Source organism: Orycteropus afer, unplaced genomic scaffold (assembly GCF_000298275.1).
Source record: "Orycteropus afer afer isolate SDZICR_OR568_19922 unplaced genomic scaffold, OryAfe1.0 scaffold00420, whole genome shotgun sequence".
NCBI lineage: Eukaryota > Metazoa > Chordata > Mammalia > Tubulidentata > Orycteropodidae > Orycteropus > Orycteropus afer.
The window spans coordinates 545,714-572,574 of NW_006922007.1; the positions used below are offsets into that span (position 1 = coordinate 545,714).

The window sequence follows — 26,861 nt, forward strand, 5'->3', positions numbered from 1 at the left end:
AGTGAGTCCCTTGATCTGAAGCAATGCTGTGTGGGATATCATGACAGTGGATAAGGCATTCTGTAAGTCCATGGATGGTAGTTTTGGCAAAAGCATTGCATGCAGGGAAGGCGAATCCATATCCAGAATAAGTATCTATCCCAGTAAGAACAAAATGCTGTCCTTTCCATGATGGAAGTGGTCCAATGTAATCGACCTGCCACCACGTTGCTGACTGATCACCCTGAGGAATGGTTCCATATCGTGGACTCAGTGTTGGTCTCTGCTGCTGGAAAATTGGGCACTCAGGAGTGACGGTAGCCAAATCAGCCATGGTAAGTAGGAGTCCATATTGCTGAGCCCATGCATAACCTCCATCCCTGCCATCATGGCCACTTTGTTCATGAACCTATTGAGCAATGACAGGAGTAGCTTGGGAAAAAGGATGGCTGGTTTCCAGTGAACATGTCATCCTATCCACCTGATTATTAAAGTCTTCCTCTGCCAAGGTCACCTTTTGGTGGGCATTCACATGAGACACAAATATCTTTACTCCTTTGGCCCAGTCACAGAGATCTATCCACATGCCTCTTCCCCATACATCCATGTCACCAGTTTTCTAATCATGCTTCTTCCATGTCCCAGACCATCCAGCCAAGCCATTAGATTAGCCACAACCCATGAATCCATATATAATCACACATCTGACCATTTCTTACTCCATGCAAAGTGAACAGCCATATGCATGGCTCAAAGGTCTACCCATTGGGAGGATTTTTTTCACCACTGTCTTCAAGGAAGTCCCAGAAAGGGGCTACAGTGCCGCTGCTGTCCACTTTCAAGTGATGCCTGCATATCATGCAGAACCATCTATAAACTAGGCATGAGTTTTCTCTTCCTCAGTCAACTGATCATAAGGAACTCCCAATGAGGCCATAGGTGCAGACTGGGAGAGGGAAGGTAATGTGACTGGAGTGGAGACCATAGGCATTTGGGACCCTTCCTCACTCAACTTACTTGTGTCTTCAGGTCCTGCTCGAGCCTGATCTCTGATATATCACTTGAATTTAATGACGGAGTGCTGCTGTGCATGTCCAAATTTATGACTCTGTGGGTCAGACAACACCCAGTTCATGATGGGCAGCTCAAACCTCATGGTGACTTGGTGGCCCATGGTTAGACATTCAGTCTCTACTTAAGTTCAATAACAAGCTAAAAGTGGTTTCTCAAAAAGAGAGTAGTTATCTGCAGATGATGGCAGGGCTTTGCTCCAAAATCCCAAGGATCTGCATTGCGATCCACCAATAGGGACCTGCCAAAGACTCCAAGCAGCATCTCTATCTACTACAGACACTACAAGCACCATTGGATCAGCCGGATCATATGGCCTAACTGGCAGTGTAGCTTGCATGGCAGCCTGAACCTGTTGCAGGGCCTTCTGTTATTCTGAGCCCCACTCAAAATTAGCAGCTTTCTGAATCACTTGATAAATAGGCCACAGCAACAACCCAAATGAGGGATGTATTGCCTCCAAAATCCAGAGAGGCCCACCAGATGTTAGGCCTCCTTTTTAGTCATGGGAGAAGCCATTTAAAATAACTTATCCTTCACTTTAGTAGGAGTATCTCGACATGCCTCACACCATTGAACCCCTAGAAATTTCACTGAGGTGGAAGGTGCCTGAATTTTTGTTGTGTTAATTTCCCAACCTCTAGCATGCAGATGTCTCACCAATAAATTTGGAATCATCGATACATCTTCCTTACTAGGTCCAATCAGCATAATGTCATCAATATGATGGACCAGTGTGATGTCTTGTGGAAGGCAAAAGTGATCAAGATCGCTATGGACTAAATTATGACATAGTGCTGGGGAGTTGATATACCCCTGAGGAAGGACTGAGAAGGTATGCTGTTGGCCTTGCCAGCTGAAGGCAAACTGCTTCTGATGGTCCTTTAAAATTCATATCGAGAAAAAGACATTGGCCAGATCAATAGCTGCATACCAAGTACCAGTAGATGTACTAATTTGCTCAAGCAATGAAACCACATCAGGAACAGAAACTGCAATTGTGGTCACCACCTGATTAAGTTTATGATAATCTATTGTCATTCTCCAAGAGCCATCTGTTTTTTTGCACAGGCCAAATAGGTGAATTAAATGGAGATGTGGTGGGAATCACCACCCCTGCATCTTCAAGTCCTTGATGGTGACAGTAATCTCTGCAACCCCTCTAGGGATGCAATATTGCTTTTGGTTTACTATTTTTGTAGGTAGAGGCAGTTCTAATGGCTTCCTCTACCATAATAGCCCTTATTCCACATGTCAGGGACCCAGTGTGGGAATTCTGCCAATTTCTCAGTATATCCATTCCAATTATGCATTCTGGAACTGGGTAAATCACTATAGGATGGGTTCAGTGACCCACTGGACCCACTGTGAGACGTACCTTAGCTAAGAATTCATCAATAACTTGACCTCCATATGCCCCCACTCTGACTGGTAGGCTACAATGATGCTTTGGGTCTCCTGGAATTAGTGTCAGTTCAGAGCCAGTATCTAGTAGGCTCCGAAAATCTCATTATTTCCTTTTCCCCAATGAACAGTCACTCTCATAAAAGGCCTCATGTGGTGGTTATGTTGTGTGTCAGTTTGGCTGGGCCAGGTTTAGTGGCTGGGAAGCTGGTGGTAGTCATTCCCCATGAGGAGACTGACAATCAAATCCATGGTAGGATCTACCACAAGCAGCTTAGAGTAGCTGCCTTTGGGATATGGTCTGCTTCCTGTATTTAAGGAGAAGCCTTGGGAATGGTCTCTCGCCTATGGCATGCTTGGACCCTGCCTGTAGCCATGTCATTGCTCAGCAGCCTGCTATGCTCTGCTGACCTCAGGACTTATAATTGACTTAAGTTAATGGGTGTCGTGTGGTTTGGTAATATCAGGACTGTGCCTTTTTACTTGTCAACCTTGGGGCTTCTCAGCCTCAGCAGCCAACAGCTATCTGAGTGAAGAAACGCCTCTAGCTCCAGTGGGCCAGCAGCAGGAGGCAGAGCTGGACCCGAAGGTTGAGGGGCTTTCCCCCAGCCCCTAGAGCCTGGCACTTTGAACTTGGACTTAAAGCCTCCAAATTGTAAGAATAAACTCCTGTTTGTTAAGGCCATCCCATTTGTGGTATATTTCTTGTCAGAGCGGCACTAGGTAACCAGAACACACTACCTCCATTAGTAAAGTTGTTGTTGTTGTTGTTGTTATGTGCCGTCAAGTCAAACCCGACTCATAGCGACCCCTCCTTGGGTTTCCGAGGCAGTATCACTACGGAAGTAGGATTGCCCAACCTTCCTTCCGAGGAGTGGCTGGTGGGTTTGAACCGTCAGCCATTAGTCAAGAGGGCCCTGCTAATCCGTGGTGTGAGGTGGCAACATTAATATGCAAAATAGCACCACCAACAGATCAAGTACTTTTGAGAAGTGAGGCTCTGGGTGATCGCATATTTGATACTTTTCTGCAATTTTGTCAGCATGAGGAGTATAAGGAAGCTGGTTGGTTTGTCCTACTTACACTAGAGAAAGTGGTTAAAGAGGGAGAAGAGCTCAGGGCTGCTGAGTCACAGCTTAAGTGCCAAAAGACCTCAATGTTTCCAGTTGTGCTCTGAAAGAAAGCCTTATTTATTCTAGTAACAGAGCTGATGTTGCCGAAAACCAAACCCAGAGTCTTATTGTAAGGGTGGCTGAATTTACAATGCCAATTAAATTACCAACCCAGAATGGTGTCTGAAGTTAAAGTGAGGGCATCGATTGGGAAAAAATGGGATCCTGAAACCTAGAATGGGGACATATGGGCAGATAGTCAGGAAGATCAGGAAATGTTGCCTGTAAGTTCTGTTGAATCCTTCCCATCTGAAGGGATTACTGTAAAACCATTATCCCCTCCACCTCAGTTTGATGGGATGAGCCAAAATGGTCCTGCTGGATCATTGCCTGAGGCAGAGGCCATGGAAGACATTGCTGAATGTTCTCAGGAACTGCCCCAACCACCCATTGTTGCTGCTAGACCTATAACTAAAGTTAAGTCCAAGCGAGCCCCAAAAGGTGAAATACAAAGTGTGACTAAGGAGGTGGTATGCTATACCCAAAAAGACCTACTTGACTTTGCTAACATGTACAGACAGGTACCTGGAGAATATGTATGGGAATGGCTACTGAGGGTGTGGGATAATGGTGCAAGGAATGTAACATTGGATCAATCTGAGTTTATTGATTTAGGCCCACTAAGTACAGAGTCTTCATTCAGTGTTTCAGCTCAAGAGGTTAGGAAAGGATCTAATAGTTTATTTGGTTGGCTTACTGAAGCATGGATTATGCAGTGGCCTACCTTAAGTCAAGTTGAAGTACAAGACCTGCCTTAGTATAATGTAGAAGGTATCCAGAGGCTTAGGGAAATTCACCTGTTAAAATAGATTTCTCAGATTAGACCCCTAGAGCCAGAAATGGAGAGTCCAGAGGACACACCTTTCACCAGTACAGTAAGGAATAAATTTGTGAAGGGAGCTCCAGCATACTTGAAGACTGCTGTGATTGCTATTTTATGTAAGCCAGATTTGACAGTGGGAACTACCCTAATTGAACTAAGACACTTAACTACAATGGGGCTGATGGGACCCCGTGGTAGTAGGGACCAGGTGGCTGCAGTTAATCGACAAAGGCAAGGTGGGCATGGTTACCATAATGGACAGCAGAGTCAGAACACTAATCAGAATATTCTGACTCTTGTGGCATTATGGCATTGGCTACTGGCGCATGGTGTTCCTAGTAGTGAAATTCATGGCAAGCCTACTAAATATTTACTTGATCTGTATAGATAGAAGAATTCTGGGTCACATGAACAGCAGCCTAGATTGAATTGATAGGATACAGACTCACGACCTGTCAATCAATTCCCAGACTTGAGTCAGTTTACAGACTCACAACCCCCTGAAAGAAGGGAAGCCCTGGTCCCTTTGAGGAAGGACTCCACTACATTGCCAAAAACTTATAATGCCAGTCTTTCTCCCAGCCTTCCCCAAAGGGATGTGAGGCCTTTTATGATAGTGACTGTTCATTGGGGAAAAGGAAGTAATCAGACTTTTCAGGGATTACTGGACACTGGCTCTGAACTGACACTAATTCCAGGAGACTCAAAGCATCACTGTGGCCCACCAGTTAGAGTGGGGCATATGGAGGTCCAATTATTGATGCAATCCTAGCTAAGTTGCAACTCAAAGTGGGTCCAGTGGGTCTCTGAACCCATCCTGTAGTGATTTCCCCAGTTCCAGAATACATAATTGGAATAGATATACTGAGCAATTGGCAGAATTCCCACATTGGGTCCCTGACATGTGGAGTAAGGGCTATTATGGTAGGAAAAGCCAAGTGGAAGCCATTAGAACTGCCTCTACCTACAAAAAAGCAATACTGCATACCTGGAGGGGTTTCAGAGATTACTGCCACCATCAAGGACTTGAAGGATGCAGGGATGGTGATTCCCACCACATCCCCATTTAATTCACCTATTTGGCCTGTGCAAAAAACAGATGGATCTTGGAGAATGACAGTAGATTACTGTAAATTTAATCAAGTGGTGACTCCAATTTCAGCTGCTGTTCCTGATTTGTTCCTGATGTGGTTTCATTACTTGAGCAAATTAGTACATCTCCTGGTACTTGGTATGCAGCTATTGATCTGGCCAATGTCTTTTTCTCAATACCAATCTCAAAGGACCATCAGAAGCAGTTTGCCTTCAGCTGGCAAGGCCAACAGTATACTTCCACAGTGCTTCTTCAGGGGTATATCAACTTCCTAGCACTATGTCATAATTTAGTCCATAGCGATCTTGATCACTTTTGCCTTCCACAAGACATCACACTGGTCCATCATATTGATGACATTATGCTGATTGGACCTAGTAAGGAAGATGTATCGATGATTCCAGATTTATTGGTGAGACATCTGCATGCTAGAGGTTGGGAAATTAACACAACAAAAATTCAGGCACCTTCCACCTCAGTGAAATTTCTAGGGGTCCAATGGTGTGAGGCATGTCGAGATATTCCTACTAAAGTGAAGGATAAGTTATTGTATCCTGCTTCCCCCACAACTAAAAAGGAGGCCCAACATCTGGTGGGCCTCTTTGGATTTTGGAGGCAACACATCCCTCATTTGGGTTGTTGCTGTGGCCTATTTATCAAGTGACTCGCAAAGCTACTAGTTTCGAGTGGGGTCCAGAGCAACGGAAGGCCCTGCAACAGGTTCAGGCTGCTGTGCAGGCTGCTTTGCCACTGGGGCATATGATCTGGCTGATCTAATGGTACTTGAAGTGTCTGTAGAAGATAGAGATGCTGTTTGGAGTTTTTGGCAGGTCCCTATTGGTGAATTGCAACATAGACCCTTGGGATTTTGGAGCAAAGTCCTGCCATCCTCTGCAGATAACTATTCTCCTTTTGAGTAACAGCTTTCAGCTTGTTACTTGACTTTAGTAGAGACTGCACACCTAACCATAGGCCACCAAGTCACCATGAGGTCTGAGCTGCCCATCATGAACTGGTTGTTGTCTGACCCACAGAGTCATAAATTTGGACGTGCACAGCAGCACTCTGTCATTAAATGCAAGTGGTATAAAAGAGATAGGGCTCAAGCGACACCTGAAGGCACAAGTAAGTTGCATGAGGAAGGGTCCCAAATGCCTGTGGTCTCCACTCCAGTCACATTACCTTCCCTCTCCCAGTCTGCACCTATGACATCATTGGGAGTTCCTTATGATCAGTGACTGAGGAAGAGAAAACTCATGCCTGGTTTATAGATGGTTCTGCATGATATGCAGGCACCACTTGAAAGTGGACAGCAGCGGCACTGTAGCCCCTTTCTGGCACTTCCTTGAAGACAGTGGTGAAAAAAAATCCTCCCAATGGGTAGACCTTTGAACCATGCATATATATAGCTGTTCACTTTGCATGGAATAAGAAATGGTCAGATGTGTGATTATATATGGATTCATGGGCTGTGGCTAATCGCTTGGCTGGATGGTCTGGGACTTAGAAGAAACATGATTGGAAAATTGGTGACATGGATGTTTGGGGAAGAGGTATGTGGGTAGATCTTTGTGACTGGGCCAAAAGGAGTAAAGATATTTGTGTCTCATATGAATGCCCACCAAAAGGTGACCTTGGCAGAGGAGGACTTTAACAATTAGGTAGATAGGATGACATGTTCACTGGAAACCAGCCATCCCATTTCCCCAGCTACTCCTGTCATTGCTCAATGGGCTTACGAACAAAGTGGCCATGGTGGCTGGAATGGAGGTTATGCATGGGCTTGGCAACATGGACTCCCACTTACCAAGGCTGATTTGGCTACTGCCAGTGCTGAGTGCCCAGTCTGCCAGCAGCAGAGACCAACACTGAGTCCATGATATTGAACCATTCCTCAGGGTGATCAGCCAGCAACGTGGTGGCAGGTTGATTACATTGGAGCACTTACATCATGGAAAAGACAGTGTTTTGTTCTTACTGGGATAGATACTTATTCTGGATATGGACTTACTTTCCCTGCATGCAATGCTTCTGCCAAAACTACCATCCATGGACTTAACAGAATGCCTTATTCACCATCATGGTATTCCACACAACATTGCTTCAGATCAAGGGACTCACTTCACAGCAAATGAAGTGTGGCAATGGGCCTGTGCTCATGGAATTCACTGGTCTTACCATGTTCCCCATCATCCTGAATCAGCTGGCTTGATAGAATGATGGAATGGCCTACTGAAAATACAGTTATGGTGCCAGCTAGGTGGTAATACCTTGAAGGGTTGGGGAAATGTTCTCCATTTCTCCAGGAGGCTGTATGTGCTCTAAACCAGTGTCCAATATATGATGCTGTTTCCCCGATAGCCAGGATTCATGGGCTCAGGAACCAAGGGGTGGAAACGGGAGTGGTACCACTCACTACACCCCTAATGGCCCACTCAAAAAATTTTGCTTCCTATTCCTGCTACCCTGTGCTCTGTGGGTCTGGAGATCTTAGTCCCAAAGGGAGGAACACTCCCACCTGGCGATACAATACTGACTACATTGAACTAGAAATTAAGAATGCCACTCAGCCATTTTGGCTTCCTCATGCCTCTGGATTAACAGACAAAGAAGGGCATTACTGTACTATCTGGTGTGATAGATTCTGATTACCAAGGGGAAATTGGATTGACATTACATAATGCAGGTAAAGAAGAATATGTCCGGAATACAGGAGATTCTTTAAGATGTCTGTTAGTACTACCATGCCCTGTGATTAAAGTCAATGGAAAATTACAGCCACCCAATTCTGATATGACTACTAATGGCCAGACCCTTCAGGAATGAAGGTTTGGGTCACCCCACCAGGCCAACAACCACGACCAGCTGAGGTACTTGCTGAGGACAAGGAAATACAGAATGGGTGGTGGAAGAAGGTAGTTCTGAATATCAGCTATGAGCACATCACCAGTTGCAGAAACAAGGACTGTGATTGTTACATTTCTTCATTGTATATATGGACCGAATATTTTTTTTCTTCTGTTAAATGAACTGTGAAATGTAAATAAGGTAATGCGTTTGGTTGTACGCGTGTTAGCGTATCATGTTTGGCGCAAATATGACTTTTATGATTGTCCTTATTTGGAGATTATATATGGTTAAGAAGATGTGTACAACTTCCGAGTTGACAAGGGATGGACTGTCATAGTTGGAGCTGTGTGTCAACTTGGCTGGACCACAATTTTGTGTGGTTTAAGCCATTGTGATGTGGGTTGTTCCCATGATGGGATCAGATGTGTATGTTTTGAACAGCCAATCCATTGAAAGGGAGTTTCCCTAGGGGTGTGGCCTTCTTCCAGTATATTTATGGACATCCTGGGGAAAGACTCTGTTCTATGGATCAGGATTCTATTGTGCTGTCTACAACTGTTCGTGAGCGAACAATGCACCATTCGGCCTGGAGATCTTGGATTCATCATTCGTTGGAGTCAACAGCCAGTATACTGCCTGCTAACCTTGAGCTCTTCAGCCCCTGCAGCTGAATCAGGTAAAGCCTGCAGCTTGATGTTTGATCCAAGAACTTGGGACTTGCGAGCTTCTATAAGTGTGTGAGCCATTTTCCTAAGATAATTTCTCTTTTTTTTCCCTCTCTCTATAAGCTTTAGTGGTTTTGCTTCTCTGGAGAATCCAGTCAAGCACATGGGATGAACATTTACATCGGGTACATACATTCCTTGGAACAATCAATCATGGGAGAACAGAAGAGTAGTATTTACACAGAGAGATAGCTCACGCGGCAGGAATGTAGGGAAGAAGGACACGGGAAAGGTAGCTACAGGGAGGAAGTGGGAAGAAAGCTGATACATTGTGGGGATTGTAGTCAGTGCCATGAAATAAAATATATGTGAACTATTGTATGGAAAATGAATTTGCTCTGTAAACTTTCACCCAACTCACAATAAAAATTTTAAAAAGAAAAAGAGAAGTGGCACATTTATCCCTTTGCTACTTCAATAAGACATTGTAGTCTAAATTTGAGATCTAAAGCGTTTGCCTGTATAATAATGTTAGTGTGACTTGGTTGTGCCTAGTATTTTGACAATTTGGTGGAGCCACAAAAAGGGTCTGTATTTTCAGTGAGTGATAATGATGAGGGTGAGATGTTATTATTATGCTTAAAGTGTGAGGTCAGTGGGACTCTGGGGTGAGGTATGGGGGGGGATTAGGCTGACATCACTGTGTTGTGGTTCAGGGCTGGCCATCACCCTGGCTTTGCCCCACTGCTTCTCTGAGCCAGCACATCATCCCTGACATTGTGCCTTTGTTAGCTCTGTGATAGGCAGAGATGAGACAGGCCAGGCCTGTGTCTCATGGAACTTATATGCTAGCTTGTGAGTGGAGAAGACACACTATGACCAAGTCAACCAAAATGTTACTTCCGGATGGATATATCCCAGTATTCTACACAGAAAAAGCCCTGAGCTGGTGGCAGAGAACCCAGGTTTCAGATCTGGCTTTGATATTTGTAAGTCCTGTGGACTTGGTCTGTAAAATGGGGCTAATTCCTCCTACAGGTTCCTGCCCCATAGAATATGCTTTATAAATATTTGCTAGACAAATAAATGTCTGCTTTGCTCACTTTAAAAGCCCTTGTGAGAAGCTCTGGTAGTGTAGTGGTTACGATGTTTGGCTGCTAACCTGAAGGTTGGTGATTTGAATCCACCAGCTGTTTTGCTGAAGAAAGATGAGGCAGTGTGCTTCTGTGAACATTTACAGCCTCAGAAACCCAGTGGGGGTCACTATACGCCAGAATCGACTTGATGGCAGTGAGTTGTTTGTGTGTGTGTGTGTGTGTGTGTGTGTGTGAGGATCAGATGGGTCACATTTATGGCTGTCTCCTATGGAAGCTGTTTTAAAAAGAATGCTTTGCTTTAGAAGTTACTGTCATCCTCCCTTTGTGTAAAAATGTAGTGAAATGCATTTCAGTGACAGGAGAATGGCTTTTGAGTCTCTTTTTTCTTCCTTTTTTTTTTTTATTTTAAATTACATTAGATATGTCCTTCCTGCAGAATTTCTAGCAACATTTATTTAACATTTCTCAGGGGAAACTTTAAATGGCAAAGAATGAGGCCAGAAGCAAAATGAAATGGTGTCAGGTCTCATAGTGACAGGCTCATCTCTGAAAATGGGTGCTGTGTCGTAGTAGTTGCTCCTGTTTGATGGGCAGATTCTGACATTTGAGATGTTGAGTGTTTTCCAAAGGATGCCATCTGACAAACTTCCATAGCTTTTGAGAGTATAATTAAAACATGGCAGGCAAGTCCATGTAGCCTAGTGGATAAGAGCTGGAGGCTGTGGGATGGGTGGACTCCAGTGAGCCCTCCAGGAAATTACCCACCTCTCTGAGTCTTAGCCTCTGCATTTGAAACATGGAGGTTAATATTCACACCTTTCTCACACATCAAGATCAGCTCTGAGGACTGTTAAGTAGTTAGAACTAATAAGCTGAGCTTTCTTACTTAGGCCTAGAAAGGTCATAAGAGATGCTTCTTGCCTGAGAGATAGAACTGAAAATTACTTCTTCTGCTGGTTTTGTCATGTACGACTTTCCTCCCTGCCCTCCCTGCCTTCTGACTCCCTTCTGTGTCCGATGTTCATGTGTACCAGCAGGTTCTTAGTTGAGAACAACAGAAAACTACCCTTGGATAATTTAAGCAAGAAAGCTATTTATTGGAAGAATCTGAGGTAGCTCACAGAATTGCTGAGAAGGCAGGAGAATTCAGAGAAGAGATGAGAAGAGGGGCCAAGTAGCCAGATCCAGGGTGGAAAATCGTATTTTAGAACCATGCCCAAGAGGGCATGACCACCAGGCCCTAGAGGTTGATGCCCGCTGGGAATTGTTGTCTCTGCTGCCCTGGAGAACTGGCCATTGCTCTTGCCACTGCCACCAGGAATTGTCTCCATGCCTGTCTTTCAAAATACGAACTTTTTAATGCATAGAAAAAAGTTTAACATGCATAGAAAAAAGTACACAAATAAGTGCATAGGTCAGTGAATGTTCACAAAATGTACATATTGAAGAACCCATACCCACGGAGGGAATCAAACATGGCCAGCCCCTGTCTCGCTTTCAGTCACTGCTTCCTCGAGGGTAACCACTGTCTTGACTTCCCAGTCCATAGCTTGGTTTTACCTGTTATTGTACTTTCTATAGATGGAGTCACAGAATGTTTTCTTTTGTGTCTTTTTTGTTGAGCATTGTATTTGTGAAGTTTTTCCATGTTGTTATGTATAGCTCTCACTTATCCTCATTGCTGTCTAGTATCTAAGCAAAAGGACAAACTTTAGTTTGTTTATCCATTCAAGGGCTGATGGACATGTAGGTTGTTTTCTGTTTTTGTCTATTCAGAATAGTGCTGCCATGAAAGTTCCAGTTCATGTCTTTTGGTGCCCATACATACACATCCCTGTTGGAGAAATAGGTAGGAATGGAATTGCAGTGTCCTAGGGAAGGCTGGCGGTTCAAACCCACCAGCCACTCCTTGGAAGGAAGTTTGGGCATTCCTACTTCCGTAGTGATACTGCCTCGGAAACCCAAGGAGGGGTCGCTATGAGTCGGGGCTGACTCAACGGCAAATGACAACAACAGCAACAGGGCATGTGTAGGAGCTCTGGTAGCATAGTGCCTAAGGTACTTGACTGCTAACCAGAAGGCTGGCAGTTCAAATCCACCAGCCACTCCTCGGAAGGAAGGTTGGACAATCTACTTCCACAGTGACACTGCCTCGGCAACCCAAGGAGGGGTCGCTATGAGTTGGGTCCGACTTGACGGCACATAACAACAACAACAACAACAAGGGCATGTGTGGAAGCTCTGATGGCATAGTGCCTAAGGCATTTGACTGCTAACCAGAAGGCTAGCGGTTAAAACCTACCAGCCAATCCTGGAAGGAAGATTGGGTAATCTGTTTCCGTAGAGATACCACCTCGGAAACCCAAGGAGGGGTCGCTATGAGTCGAATCTACTCAATGGCAGTGAGTCTGGTTCTTGGTTTTGAGGGCATATATATGTTCAATGTTGGCCAGTGAAGTTTAGCACTTTTTAAATATATTTCTTAGCCATTTGGATATCCTCTTTGTGAAGTGCCTATTCAAGTCTTTTGCCAATTTTTAAGTTGGGCCATCTGCCCTTTTCTTACTGATTTTAGTTCTTTGTATTTTCTTGATACATGTTCTTTGTTGGACATATTTATTGTGAATATCTCCTCCCAACCTCTGGCTTGCATTCTCTGAGCATACGCTTTTGCATCTTTAGCTCCAGATTGAAAGATCTCTGCAGATGCATTGGATTGGCCTGTACATGCCCTGGCTGCTGGGGAGCTAGGACAGCAGCATTGGGCCTGTTACCCTCTATAACATGAACTGGGCAGGTCCATGTAGATGGAAAACTCTAGTAATGCTGGGCAGCCAACAGACAGCACCTGCCCACGGCACCCAGTTCACGGCTCAGGGCCTCTGCTTCTCTCTCACCCCTCCTCATCCAGCCATTCATTCATTCACACAACAGATAGTCATTGTGGGCCTGCTTCTTTGTGAGTCACTGAGCCCTGTTGTTTAGAAATCACACTGCTCTGGTAGCTTCTGCCATAGTGTCAATTCAGATGATCTCAGTATACTCTTTGATGCAATACTTTCAGATTCTCCATTTCCTGCAGAACCTCTGCCCCGGAGGTTCCTATCTGTGCATTTGTTTAATTGTGCATTTATGGATCTAATTTTTTTTTTTCAGTTTTAGTTTGAGAGCCTCCTCTTAATCACAAATCTTTATGCAGCATTTATCAGCATTTTATAGGCAAGTCTAAAAGTTATTTAGTCTGTGGCTATGACCCTAGTGGATAATTAGTATTCACATATAATTACTGGACAACAGCTGAGTTCCAGAATATTCTTACCGGCTTACAAAAGTAACAATTAAATTCAGCCAAACAACCACAACTACAACAATATCAATGGCATGTCATAAAATTGTACAATCTAATGCTACTTTCGGAAGGAAGGTTGGGCAATCCTACTTCCGTAGTGATACTGCCTCGGAAACCCAAGGAGGGGTCGCTGTGAGTCAGGGCCAACTCGACGGCACCTAACAACAACAACAACAATGCTACTTTAAACCTCAGTGTATTAAGATCATTTTCCAGTGACTGAAACAGAGGATACTGGAGTTCTAAAACTGATCAAATCACAAAATTTTATAGCATAGAGTTAAGCTCCTGTCTTCCAAATAACTTTATCTTCTGCTGTTTGTGCATTTGTAATTATGTTTGGTAGTCTATTTATAGGAGCTCTGGTAGCATAGTGGCTAAAGCACTTGACTGCTAACCAGAAGGCTGGCGGTTCAAACCCACCAGCCACTCCTCGGAAGGAAGGTTGGGCAATCCTACTTCCGTAGTGATACTGCCTCGGAAACCCAAGGAGGGGTCGCTATGAGTCGGGGCCGACTTGACGGCACACGACAACAACACGACAAGTCTATTTATGCCATAAATGAGGGTACCCGAATATGCCCCTATTTTTTCTTTGATGATCTTTACAGTTTTAGGTTTTACATGTAGATATTTGATCCATCCTGAGTTAGTTTTTGTATATGGTGTGAAGTGTGGATCCTCTTTCATTTTCCTGCAAATGAATATCCAGTTTTGCCAGCACATTTGTTAAAGAGACTGTTTCTTCCCCCATTTAATGTATTTCAACATTGAGTTGAAGATGACCTGTCCATAGGTGGATGCATTTATTTTGGGGTTTTCAATTCTGTTCCCTAGGCCTGTGTGTCTGTTGTTGTACCAGTATCAGGCTATTTTGACTACCATGGTTGTACCATGGTTTTGAGATTGGGAAGTGAGAGGCCTCCTCCTTTGGTCTTCTTTAGTAGTGCTTTGCTTATCTGGGGCCTCTTCCTTTTCGTATAAAGTTGATTAGTTTTCCGTCTCTTTAAAGGATGATGATGGAACTGAATTGGCATTACGTTATATCTGTAAACCACTTTGGAGAGTATTGACATTTTCACAATGTTAAAAGCGTGATATTTTGTTCTTCTGTTTACATAGGTCTCTTTTGGTTTCTTGGAGTAGTGTTTTGTAGGTTTATTTGTATAAGCCTTTTATACCTCTGGTCAGATTTATTCCTAAGTATTTCATTTTTGGGGTGCCTGTTGTACATAGTATTGTTTTCCTGATATCATTTTTAGAGTTCTCTTCATTAGTGTAGAGGAATCCAATTGATTTTTGTATGTTGATCTTGTGCCCTGACAGTTTGTTTAATCCTTCTGTTAATTCCAGTGGTTTTCTTGTTGAGTTTCTAGGATTTTCTGTGTATAGGATCATGTCATCTGCAAATACAGATAATTTTGCTTATTCTTTACCAATAATAATAATAATAATAATAATAATAATCACTGCCATCAGGTCAATTTGACTCAAAGCAACCCCTCCTTGGGTTTCTGAGGTGGTATCTCTACTGAAATAGATTGCCCAGTCTTCCTTCCAGGGAGTGGTTGGTAGGTTTGAACTGCCAGCCTTCTGGTTAGCAGTCAAATGCCTTATTTCCCTTTCTTGCTTTATTGCTCTGGCTAGGACTTCCAATCAATATTTAATAGGAGTGATGACAGAGGACATCCTTGTCTGGTTTCCATTTGCAAGGAGAATGTAAGAGGACAGTCTCTATCCATTGTGAATAATGTTGGCTGTTGGTTTCATGTGTTGTTGTTGTTGTTAGGTGCTATTGAGTTGGTTCCAACTCATAACAACCCTGTGTACAACAGAACAAAACACTGCCCAGTCCTGAGCCATCCTCACAATTGTTGCTATGCTTGAGCCCATTGTTGTAACCACTGTGTCAATCCATCTCATTGAGGGTCTTCCTCTTTTTCACTGACCATCTACTTTACCAAGCATGATATCTTTCCTCATGCCATTGCACAGGTGGCTTCTGACAATATGACCAAAATATGAAGATAAAGTCTTATCATCCTCACTTCTGAGGAGCATTCTGGCTGTACTTCATCTAAGACAGATTTGTTTGTCTGTGGTATATTCAATACTCTTTACCAACATCATCGTTTAAATGTACAAATTCTTCTTCATTCTTCCTTATTAATTGTCCAGCTTTCACAGACCCATGAGGTGATTGAAAAAGCATGGCTTGGGTTAGGGACACTGTTCTGGTTACCTAGTGTCACTCTGACAAGAATATCTACCACAAATGGGATGGCCTTAACAAACAGGAGTTTATTCTCTACAGTTTGGAGGCTTTAAGTCCAAGTTCAAAGTGCCAGGCTCTGGGGGCTGTATGAAAGCCCCTCAACTTTGGGCTTCAGCTCTGCCTCTTGCTCCCGGCCCACTGAAACTAGAGGCATCTCTTCACTCAGGCAGCTACTGGCTGCTGACTCTAACAAGCCCAAGGTTGACAAATAAAATGGCATAGTCCCAATGTTACCAAACCACACGGCAGGCCATTAATCCAAGTCTGTTGTAAGTCCCAAGGTCGACAGAGCATGGCAGGCTGCTGAACAATGATATAGCTACATGCAGGATCCAAGCATGCCATAAGCTAGAGACTATTCCCAAAGTTGTTTCTTATATATGGGAAGCAGACCACATATCCAAAGGCAGCTACTCAGCTGCTCCCAGTAGATTCCACTATGGAGTTGATTAACAGTCTCGTCATGGAGAATACTACATCCAGCTTCCCAGCCACTCAACCAGGCCTAGCCACGTTGACACACAAATTTAACCAGCACAATTCCACCCCTTGTCAACTTGGCACCTGCACAGATCTTCAGTGGGTGGTATCTGTACAGATCTCTTCACTGGGTAACTCCAGTCCCCTAGTTCCTGAGTGTTGACTTCACCCCCTTGGCCTGGCAGGTCCTGTTCCTCTCCTTCTTGGGCATGGCAGCCCTGCCCCCTCACTTTTGGGCAGTGGCTATGACTCCATCCCATTAGTTCACATGAATGAACAGCCCCATACCCCAGCACCCAGTTGGTGAAGGTCTGGCTCTTTGAAACCTACAGGGCTGTGGTGGTCCCACCCCCAAAGGCTGTGGTCCTACCCTTAAGGCTGAGGCAGCTCTCCTTCCCATCTCTTTGATCTCTCTGCTTTTGCCAATTAATGCTGAAGGCAACCCACTCCACAGGAAATCTTCCTGCCCCCAAAGCACTCAGCTTTCTTGCTCTGTGGGCCGGCCAACCTGCTACTCCATTTCACGCTGGTCTCTTCTACCAATTAATGTCTCAAAGCAACCCACTCCTCCAGGAAGCCACCTGTGCAATGGCATACAGCTTTCTCCTCCGTGGGCTTGTAAGGCAGTCGCTGTCTCATGCTGGTTCTCTCGGCTCTGCTCCTGCCGTCTCTTATGCTGGTCTCTTGGCTCTGCTCCTTCCCTCTCTGAAGCCATATGCTGGGGTATATCTCTGCCAGTGTCTTGGGTCAAGGATGCACTCCATTCCTTTTTCCACATTTTAGGTATCTGTCAGAGCAGCACCCCACTCCTGGTACCAAATGTGTTAGACTAGGTTTTCTAGAGGAGCAAAACCAGTAAAGCTTATATATAGAGAGAGAAAGAGAAATTTATCTTAGGAAAATGGCTCACATACTTATAGAAGCTGGCAAGTCCCAAGTTCTTGGATCAAACATCAAGCTGGAGGCTTTTCCCGACACATGCAGCTACAGGGGCTGACAAGCTCAAGGTTGGCAGGCAGTATACCAGCTGTTGACTCCAATGAATGGTGAATCCAAGATCTCCAGGCTGAATGGTGGATTGTTCGCTCATGGGCAGTTGTAGGCAGCACAACGGAATCCCAATCCACAGAAGAGAAGAGTGTCTCTTTTCCCAGGATGTCCATAAATATACTGGAAGCAGGCCACACCCCTAGGGAAAGTCCCTTTCAACGGATTGGCTGCTCAGAACATATGCATCTGATCCCATCATTGGAACAACCCATGTCACAATTGCTTAAACCACACAGAATTGTGGTCCAGCCAAGTTGACACACAGCTACTGGCATGAGACTGATAATCAACAAGTACCATAAGGGAAAGTTGAAAAGAACTTTGAAGAGAGAGTTCAAGAGGACGTGAAACCATTAAGAGGTTCCCGTGGACAGTGTGAGATCAGTAGTGGCCCCCAGCGTGCTGGGCCCAAATCTTCCCGGAGTCGGGTTGCTTGGGAATCCAGCCCAACGCGGGTGGCAAACTCCATCTAAGGCTAAATACCAGCACAAACACCTTTGTCTTCAAAGTCACATCTTTGCTCTTTAACACTTTAAAGAGGTCTTTTACAACACATTTGCCCAACGCAATAAGTTGTTTGATTTCTTCACTGCTGCTTCCAAGGGGGTTGATTGTAGAGCCAAGTAAAAATGAAACCCTTGACAACTTCGATCTTTTCTCCATTTGTCATGATGTTGCTTATTGGTCCAGTTGTGAGGATTTTTATTTTCTTGATGTTGAGATGTAATCCATACTGAAGGCTGTAGTCTTTGATCTTCATCAGTAAGTGCTTCAAGTCCTCTTCACTTTCACGAAGCAAGATTGTATTATTTGCATATTGCAGGTTGTTAATGAATCTTCCCACAATCCTGATGCCATGTTCTTTTTCTTATAGTCCACCATCTTGGATTATTTGCTCAGCATACAGATTGAATAAGTTTTGTGTATATGCCTTTAATTATGTTGAGGAATTTCCCTTCTAGTCCCATTTTGTTGATGGTTTTTTTTTTTTTTTTTTTTTTAACAAGGAATGAGTATTGGATTTTATCAAATGCCTTTTCTGCATCAATTTATATATCATATGGTTCTTTCCTTCATTTTTTTTTATATGCGGTGGATTATGGTTGATTGTTTTTCTAATGTTGAACCATTGTTGCATACCTGGCATGAATTGCCCTTATTATTATTACTTTTTGATGTGTTGTTGGAGTCTATTCAGTAGGATTTTGTTGAAAATTTTTACATCTATGCTCACAAAGAATGTTGGTCTATAATTTTCTTATTAAGTGTTATCTGTGCATAGCTTTGGTATCAGGGTTATACTTGCTTCATAGAATGTTTTGGGGAGTATTCCATCCTGTTCTGTGTTCTAGAATAGTTTGAGTAGAATTGGTGTCAGCTTTTATCTGGGTATTTGGTATAATTCTCCAGTGAAGCCATTTGGGCCAGGACTTTTTTTTTTTGTTGGGAGTTTTTTTGTTTGTTTGTTTTTAAATAACCTGGTCAATTTCTTCTTTTGTGATGGGTCTGTTCAAATTTTCTACTTCTATCTGTGTTAGAAATTTCAAATTTGGTTTTCAAATTTGTTGTAAAACAGTTCTTCATAGTATTCTATTATTCTCCTTTTTATTTCAATTGGTTCTAATGTGATGTAACCATTTAATTTCTTAGTTATTTTATTTATATCGTCTCCTTTTCCTTTATTTTCTGTTGCTTAGTCAATTTTATTAATCCTTTCAAAGAACCAACTTCTGTTCTTGTTGATTCTTTGTATATTTCTGTTTCATTTATTTCTGCTCAAATCTTTATTATTTCTTTTCTTCTGGTGAAAATGGTTTTCTGTTTTGTTTTGTTTTGTTTTTTACTGTTGTTTTTCTAATTGTTGGAGATGTTGGGTTAACATGTTGATTTTGGGTCTTCTTTGTTGATGTGTGTCTCTATTACTATAAATTGTCCCCTGAGCACTGCTTTTGCTGCTTTCCAAAGGTTTTAGTAAGTTGTTTTATTCATGTTTGATTCTAGGAATTTTTTTATTTCTTCTATTACCCAGTAGTTTTTAACCAGCATATTATTCTGTTCCCATTTATTTCATTTTTTTTTCTTGTTCTTCCTATTATTGATGTCTAATTTTATAATATTGTGATCTTAGAAGATGCTTTGTACTATTTTGATGGCTTTAAATTTGTTGAGACATCTTTTCTGGCCTAAAATATGGTCTGTTCTGGAGAATGATCCATGTGTGCTAGAAAAGAATATATGTTGTCCTGGTCCTAAATAAAATTCGTTTGAATTACTTTTCAAGTAATTCCATTACCCTTCCTTCCTCCAGAAGGTTTTCTGGCCCTATCAGTTGCTTGAGACATCTTATCTTGTATTTTGTACATGTGGCTTGAAGTTGTTGGTATTCTCCAAGATGTTGTGCCATTATTGTATTTATTTGTGCCTTAACAAACAGGAATTTATCCTCTAACAATTTGGAGACTTTAAGTCCAAGTTGAAAATGCCAGGCTCTAGGGGCTGTGTGAAACCCCTCGACCTTGGGCTTCAGTTCTACCTCTTGCTTCCGGCCCACTGAAGCAAGAGGCATTTCTTCACTCAGACAGCTGCTGGCTGCCAAGGCTAAGAAGCCCAAGGTCGACAAATAAAATGGCACAGTCCCAGTGTTACCACATGGCCATTAATTCAAGTCCATTGTAAGTCCCATGGTTGGCAGAGTATGGCAGGCTGCTGAACAATGACACAGTTACATGCAGGGTCCAAGCATGCCATAAGCTAGAGACTGTTCCCAAAGCTGCTACTTATATACAGGAAGCAGACCACATACCAAAAGGCAGCTACTCAGCTGCTCCCAGTAGATTCCACCATGGAGTTGATTACCAGTCTCATCATGAGGAATACTACATCCAGCTGCCCAGCCACTCAACCAGGCCTAGCCAAGTTGACACACAAACTTAACTACCACAGAAGCCATTGAATTTTTTTTCTTTTTATTTATTTACTTATTTTTGCTGTGTCCCCTCCCCTGCCACTGAAGTTTTTAAAAACTGAATACCAAAAACCATACTCACTGTCATCGAGTCAATTCCAACACATAGTGACCCCCTTTGGATTTCCAAGGCAATAAAATCTTTACAGAAGTAGATTGCTCAGTCTTCCTTCCATGGAGTGGCTGGCAGGTTTGAACCACTAGCCTTTTGGTTAGCAGTCAAATGCCTTAGCCACTATGCCACCAAAAATCACAGAATGGATTGAACACAAAACATCTAAATTTTAAGAGAGTAGATCTAAATTCCAAGACCAGAAAATGTGTTGACCTTGATAAGTTGAAGGGTCTTTAGTCCACCCAGAGGCACCTCAGAAGGAAGGCCTAGTGATCTGGTTCTAAAACTCAGCCATTGAAAACCCTGTGGAGCACAGTTCTACTCTGACTCACGTGGGATAAACCATGCGGTCACCATGACTGAAACTGACTCAGTGGTGACTGGTTCAATCCACAAACTCACATATGTATGCCACTATGTAATTTTTTCCAAACAGTGCAGAAAGTAAAAGTGAAACATTTACCTCCTCCAAAAAAAAAAAAAAAAAACCAAACTCACTCCTGTTGAATCAATTCCAACTCATAGCAACCCCTCCTTGGGGTTCCAAGGAGGTATCTCTACAGAGGTAGATAGTCCAATCCTTAATAAAAATAACACCATTACAATGAGTAAAGTTTCAGTTTAGATTTGGATGCTGGTTGACTGGTGTTTTGGTTACCTCAGTGCCACTCTAACAGAAAATACCACAGATGGAATGGTTTGAACAAGCAGATTTATTCTCTTACAGTTTAGGAGGCTAGAAGTCTGAGTTCAAGGTGTCAGCTCTAGGCACTGGATGAAATTCCTTCAACCTTGGGCTTCAGCTCTGCCTCTTGCTCCTGGCCCACTGAAGCTAGAGGCTTCTCTTAGCTCAGGCAGCTGCTGGCTGCTGAGGCTGACAAACCCAAGGCCGACAAATACAATGGCACAGTTCCAAGATTACCAAACAACGTGGCAGGACATTAGTTCAAGTCCAGAGACAGTCCTAAGATTGTCGAGAAGCATGGCAGGCTGCTGAATGAAGAATCAGCTATATGCGGGGTCCAAGTGTGCCAAAAGGCTCCAGAGACCTTTCTCAGTGCTTCTTATGAACTGGAAGCACACTACTCAGCTGCTCCAGTAGATTCCACCAGGGAGCTGTTCACCACCAGTCTCATCACAGAGAATACCTTAGATCCAGCTGCCCAGCCACTAAAAACCAGACCCAGCGAAGTTGATACACAACTACCACAACTGATAAAGCTTATCTTATATTTTCATTTTCGGAAATTCTCTTGTACCTTTTTCATATCTACCTATTGTAGTTTCATTATATCTACGTTTGTTTCAGAAATTTTTGCTCCTATTATGGATGCTTTATATTAAATTTTTTTCACATTGTCTTGTTAGTTCCATTTTGTCTAAAGTGATTCATCTTCTTATCATTGACTTTGTTTGCATCTTTATTACCATTGGCTTTCTTCATGGAGCTCTGGTGGCACAGAGCATTCCGTTGCTAACCAAAAGGTCAGCACTTCAAATCCACCGGGAGCTCACTGGGAGAAAGATAAGGTGGTGTGCTTCCTTAAAGATTTACAGGCTTGGATACTCCTCGGGGAAAGTTCTACTCTGTACTATAGGGTCACTATGAGTCAGAATCCATTCAGTGGCAATGGGTTTTTTTGGTTTCTTCATGGGTTTTGAATTTTGGTTTTCAGGTTCATCTTGACTAGGAGGTTCTCTCTCCCTCCTTTACTCCCCTATCACTCTTCTTAGTCAAATGATGTTGTAAGTATGTCCACCGAGCCCCCTGCAGAGCCATAGAACTAAGTCCTATGATTGGGACTTGGGACTTTTGCCTTTGAGTGACATTGGGAATATCTCTAACCCAATCATTGAGCCTGAGGGCAGGGGAGTTCAGGTTCTGGCCTCAAGATTTCATATTAGCTATGACCCTGGGAAGAAGATGATAATAGCATTTTTAAAAAACTTTTTTTATTTTGAAGTAACTAGACTTACATGAATGTTGTAAAAAATAGTACAAAGTTCTCATACACCCTTCACCAAGCTTCCTCTGTTGTTAACCTCTCAACTAATCAAGGTACAATGATCAAAACCAAGAAATTATCATTGTTACAATGCTACTAACTAACCTCCATTCTTTATTCAGAGTTCGCCATTTTTCCCTTAATGTTTTTTTTTTTTTCTTTCTATTTTAGTACCCAGTCCAGGATCCCATTTTGCAGTTAATGATTTTTCTATTTCCATCATTCCATCAACATTCCTTGAGGACGAACTGTCCTTTCTCCCTCATTTATTTTTTCCTACAATTGTTTATTTATATCAGTATGGACTCGTGGGTATTTATTTTGGTCTCTGGGTTGTAATCAACTATAATAGCAGCTGGGTAACTTCTAGCCCAGACCTAAGTCCAAGCACTGGGCTGACTCCAGTCTCCCGATGTGTACAAGGCATTTTTAATCATCATTTTTCCAAGTGGGTGAAACACTTGGCTATCTCTACTTCTTTCCTGACATTAGACCAGAAAGCCCACAGTTTTAGTTTTAGGGTAAAAGTCTAAACCCTTCATGTGGCCTTTGAGAGATTGCATTTGGTCTCTGCCTGATTTTCTAGCTGCACTTTCTCTCATCCACTCTTGTTCTTAATGCTCTGGCCACACAGAATCTTCTTCTATTTGTTGAAAGTTATAAACTCCTTCTTCCCTCATGGTCTTTATACCTGCTGTTCCCTCTGCCTGGAGCACTCAGTCAACCTCTAGCCTGGAAGGTGCTTAAATCTAGAACATCAGGCTTCCAACAGGACCTGCCCATCTTTGCCAGTTCTGTAAGCTAGAGTGGGTCTCCTCTAGTGGAGGTTGTCAGCACCTGAGAGCTGAGCTTTTCTTCAGGTATAAACTATACCATCTTCTCTAACAAAGGTGACTGAAGCAGGAGAGACTCAGAAAAGGCAACAGCTGCTTAAGTGAAAGATGAGTACCTCACTGAGTTCAAGTCATCTGACTTTGGAACTGGTAGAAGAATCACAAAAGTGACAAGTGATGAACAGCCAGGGGAAATAAATCGGCACTAAAAGCACCAGAAAGTTGCCTGATGAGTTCCTACCACTGGAAATGTTAGATGCTGACCCATTGCTCTTCCTTTCAAACTTCCTGTGTGGGGAGAGTTTTGGTGTAGCGGGGGATTCTGAACATCCTTCATGGGCCTAAGGAAGTGAGTTAAATAGCTGGATATGAGTTTTCAGAAAGTTATCACAGTTAGCAATGGTGCACACGTTAGCCACCTCCACTTTCCCTAATTTTGGTACCGTTAGCTATATAATCTTGTAACTAGCAAAGGGGACCTTTGTCATTAAGTAGCACTGTGGTAGCCCAGTAAGTGCCATGTCGTTCACCATGACAGGGTCAGAGGACAATGGTGGCATCCTTACTCTGCAGGTCTCGTGATTGAGAGTGAAGTAGTGAAATATACACATCAGGGACAACACTGTTCCCAGGTCACTCCTGGCATGGGGTCCTCTGAGTCCACCCTCTTGGGCTCAGGGCCTCCAATCTCAATTTTCGTGCAAGATTCCACTATTTTCCTGCTCCATGGTCCTGAGAATGAAGAGAAAGAGCCCAGGATGGAGTCAGAGGCCTGCTTTGCCTCTGTGAGGACTCAGACCACAGCAGGTGGGCCCAACCCCCTCAGCAACACTCTACGGAGGGCACACGTGGCCTCAACCCAGTCAGTCCCAATAAATGTCATATCCAACTCAGACCCCATGGCCTCTCTCAGCTCTGAGGTTCTTAGGTTTGCCTTATGGGTTTCTTCCATCTGGGAGACTTAAACCATCCCTTTTCTTGCATCTTACAGAAATCAGGGTGAAATGGCCCACACCTGCCGGGGCACCATCAACCTGTCCACAGCACACATTGACACAGAGGACTCTTGCAACATTCTGCTGACCTGTGGGGCAAGAACCTACCACCTCAAGGCCAGCTCAGAGGTGGAGCGGCAGCAGTGGATCACTGCCTTGGAGCTGGCCAAGGCCAAGGCGGTCCGCATGATGAGCAACCACTCAGGTAGTGAGCGTGCAGAGTGCCTGGCGGGTATGTGTATGTGGTGTCTGGAGGTCTGGAGATGTGGCAGTTGACAGTGTGAGTGGGTGGTGGTGACCAGGAGACCCAGGCTAGTCCAGACCCTGTGGAAGGTCAGGGTGTGCATGTCTGCCCCTTCCACTCAGCTTGGGCATCCTCAGCAGTGAGGAGCATGGCTGCCATGCTCTCTCCGCCAAGGTGGTTAAGGGTGGATGCCAATTTTCTGGGCGGAGGCATTTGTGAAGGACATGAGCTGTGCATTCCTCTTTGTAGACAAGTCCACTGTTGAACCTCAGCAGGCCCTCAGTGCTGCTGTGGGTCAAGTCCAGAAGCAGCTTTTGGCTGTGGGAACCCAGGCTCAAGCCCCTGTGTCTTGGGCCAGTTTTTTTTCCAGTTCTATTGTGGAGATTGAAAAACATTAGCCAGAGCTGTTGCCTTCACTGAGGTGAGAGTCTATCTCAAAAGTCTGAAGAAGTCTTGTTTTATTTTTTAGTTTAACAAATTTAGTTTTTATAAAACATAGTTTTTTGTGTGTGTGTGTGATTCCTAAACTAACAGCTTCAAAAGCTTATGTAGTAAAATCTGCCTTTGACTCCTGTCCCAAGTTACTCGGTTCTCCCACCCTGAGCAACCAACATCTGCCTTTCATATATATTCACGTATGTACTTATTTTGAAATAAATACTGTGTTCCACCTAGATTTTTTTTTCCATTTAGCAGCAGATCTTGAAAGTATTTCCCTATCAGTGCATAAAAAGTTTCCCTTTGTTTTTATGACAGTTAAAATTTCATTGTATGAACACACCGTAGTTTTTTTTTTTTAATCTTTATCCTATTGATGAACATTTGGGTTGTTTCCTTGCTTGGCTATGACATACTGTGCTGCAGTGAATAACCTTGAACATACTTCATTTCATGCATGTACAAGTATAAATGAAGTGTACTCTCCAGGAAGTGGAATTGCCGGGCCAATGGGAGCGTTCATTTATAATTCAAGGGGCACTGTCAAACTAACTTCCATAGGGGTTGTACTGCTAAATGCCCACAAGCAGTGTGTGAGAATGCTGACTTCCTCATGGCCTTGCCTGTCCAGGGCAACAGGAAACATTTCTGACCAGTAAAAAAAATGGATGTACACACACAGGAAAGGGAGGTAATGCTTCTGAAGTTATAAACAAAATGGTGCATGTCGCCACAGACCTGTGCGTCCTTCTGGGGGGACTGGGTTATAGGTGAGCACGGGGCCCCGCCCCTGTGCTCCAGGATCACCTCCCAGGCTGGCTGGGGAGACTGAATCTGATGTAAAGTGCTCTAGTACAAGGAAGGATGAGAGACTCTGTGATGTAGTCTCCCTGCCTTGGAAGGTCTCCCCCACGGCGCTAGCTTTCTATGAGCATTGAAGAGCATCAACTATCAGTCTGGTCTCCTAATCTCACCTGTTTGGAGCATGGATCTACTCTGTAGGACTAGTCTCCCTGGGGTCAGTGCTCACATACCTCTGGTGTGTCAGCAGTGATGCTGAGCTTGGCAAGGGGTTCCCAGGATACCACCTGATTTCCCAGAAGGGTCTTGAGGCCATCCCAGGCAGGGCCCTGGCCCAGCCTGGGCCGACTTATCACCTGGGGTCTCAGTTTGCATGGCTGGGAGGAAAGCCACTGTGGCAAATGACAATTCACGGTGTGACTGGGTTCAGGACAACCACATTGGTCAACCGAGGGAATACTATTGTTCATGAAATAACTAGCTTCCTCTTTCCAGCTGTTCCTAAGTTTTATAAACTATATATATATATATATATGTATATATATATATAGTTGTTGTTACGTGCCGTTGAGTTGGACCCGACTCATAGTGACCCCTCCTTGGGTTTCCAAGACAGTATCACTACGGAAGTAGATTGCCCCATCTTCCTTCCAAGGAGTTAGATAGATAGATAGATAGATAGTTATATAGATATATAGTTATGTATATATATATATATATATATATAGCAGGTAGCATTTATTGGATTAGTCATTCTGGAGCAATTTTCCTGGGCCAGCCATCCAGGAACAATTTCTTTTGCAGCTGGGAAGGAAGTGTTTACTAACCCAGTGGAGCAGTATTAGAGGCTCCTAGACTGAGCTTCCTCCAGGGGAGTGGAGGCCCCCCACAGAAACAGCCTCAGGCTCACTTTTATTTTTTATGCCCTAGGCATGCTCAGGGGCTGGAGATGCAGCACATGGCTTATGTCCCCAAGGGGCTAGCTAGCCTTCTGTGTAGGGTCATAGGACAGAGACGAGCATTTCGTCCAAGGTGGCATATGCTAAGTGCCAATGAACAATGGCAGGATTCCTCTCCATTTGGTGTTTTGAAGCTCAAATGAGCTTGGAAGGAGAAGCCTTCAGACACATAATGCACTTTTTTTTTTCTTTTCTTT

At 43.6% G+C, this 26,861-nt stretch overlaps 1 protein-coding gene across 1 annotated transcript in view; it reads left to right on the forward strand.

Annotated features, from left to right (window-relative positions):
• Window positions 1-26,861, forward strand: part of OSBP2 (oxysterol binding protein 2) — a 343,782-nt gene that overhangs the window by 125,330 nt on the left and 191,591 nt on the right. The window contains 1 exon segment of the mRNA XM_042782709.1: window positions 24,219-24,427. Coding sequence (XP_042638643.1) covers window positions 24,219-24,427 — 209 coding nt within the window.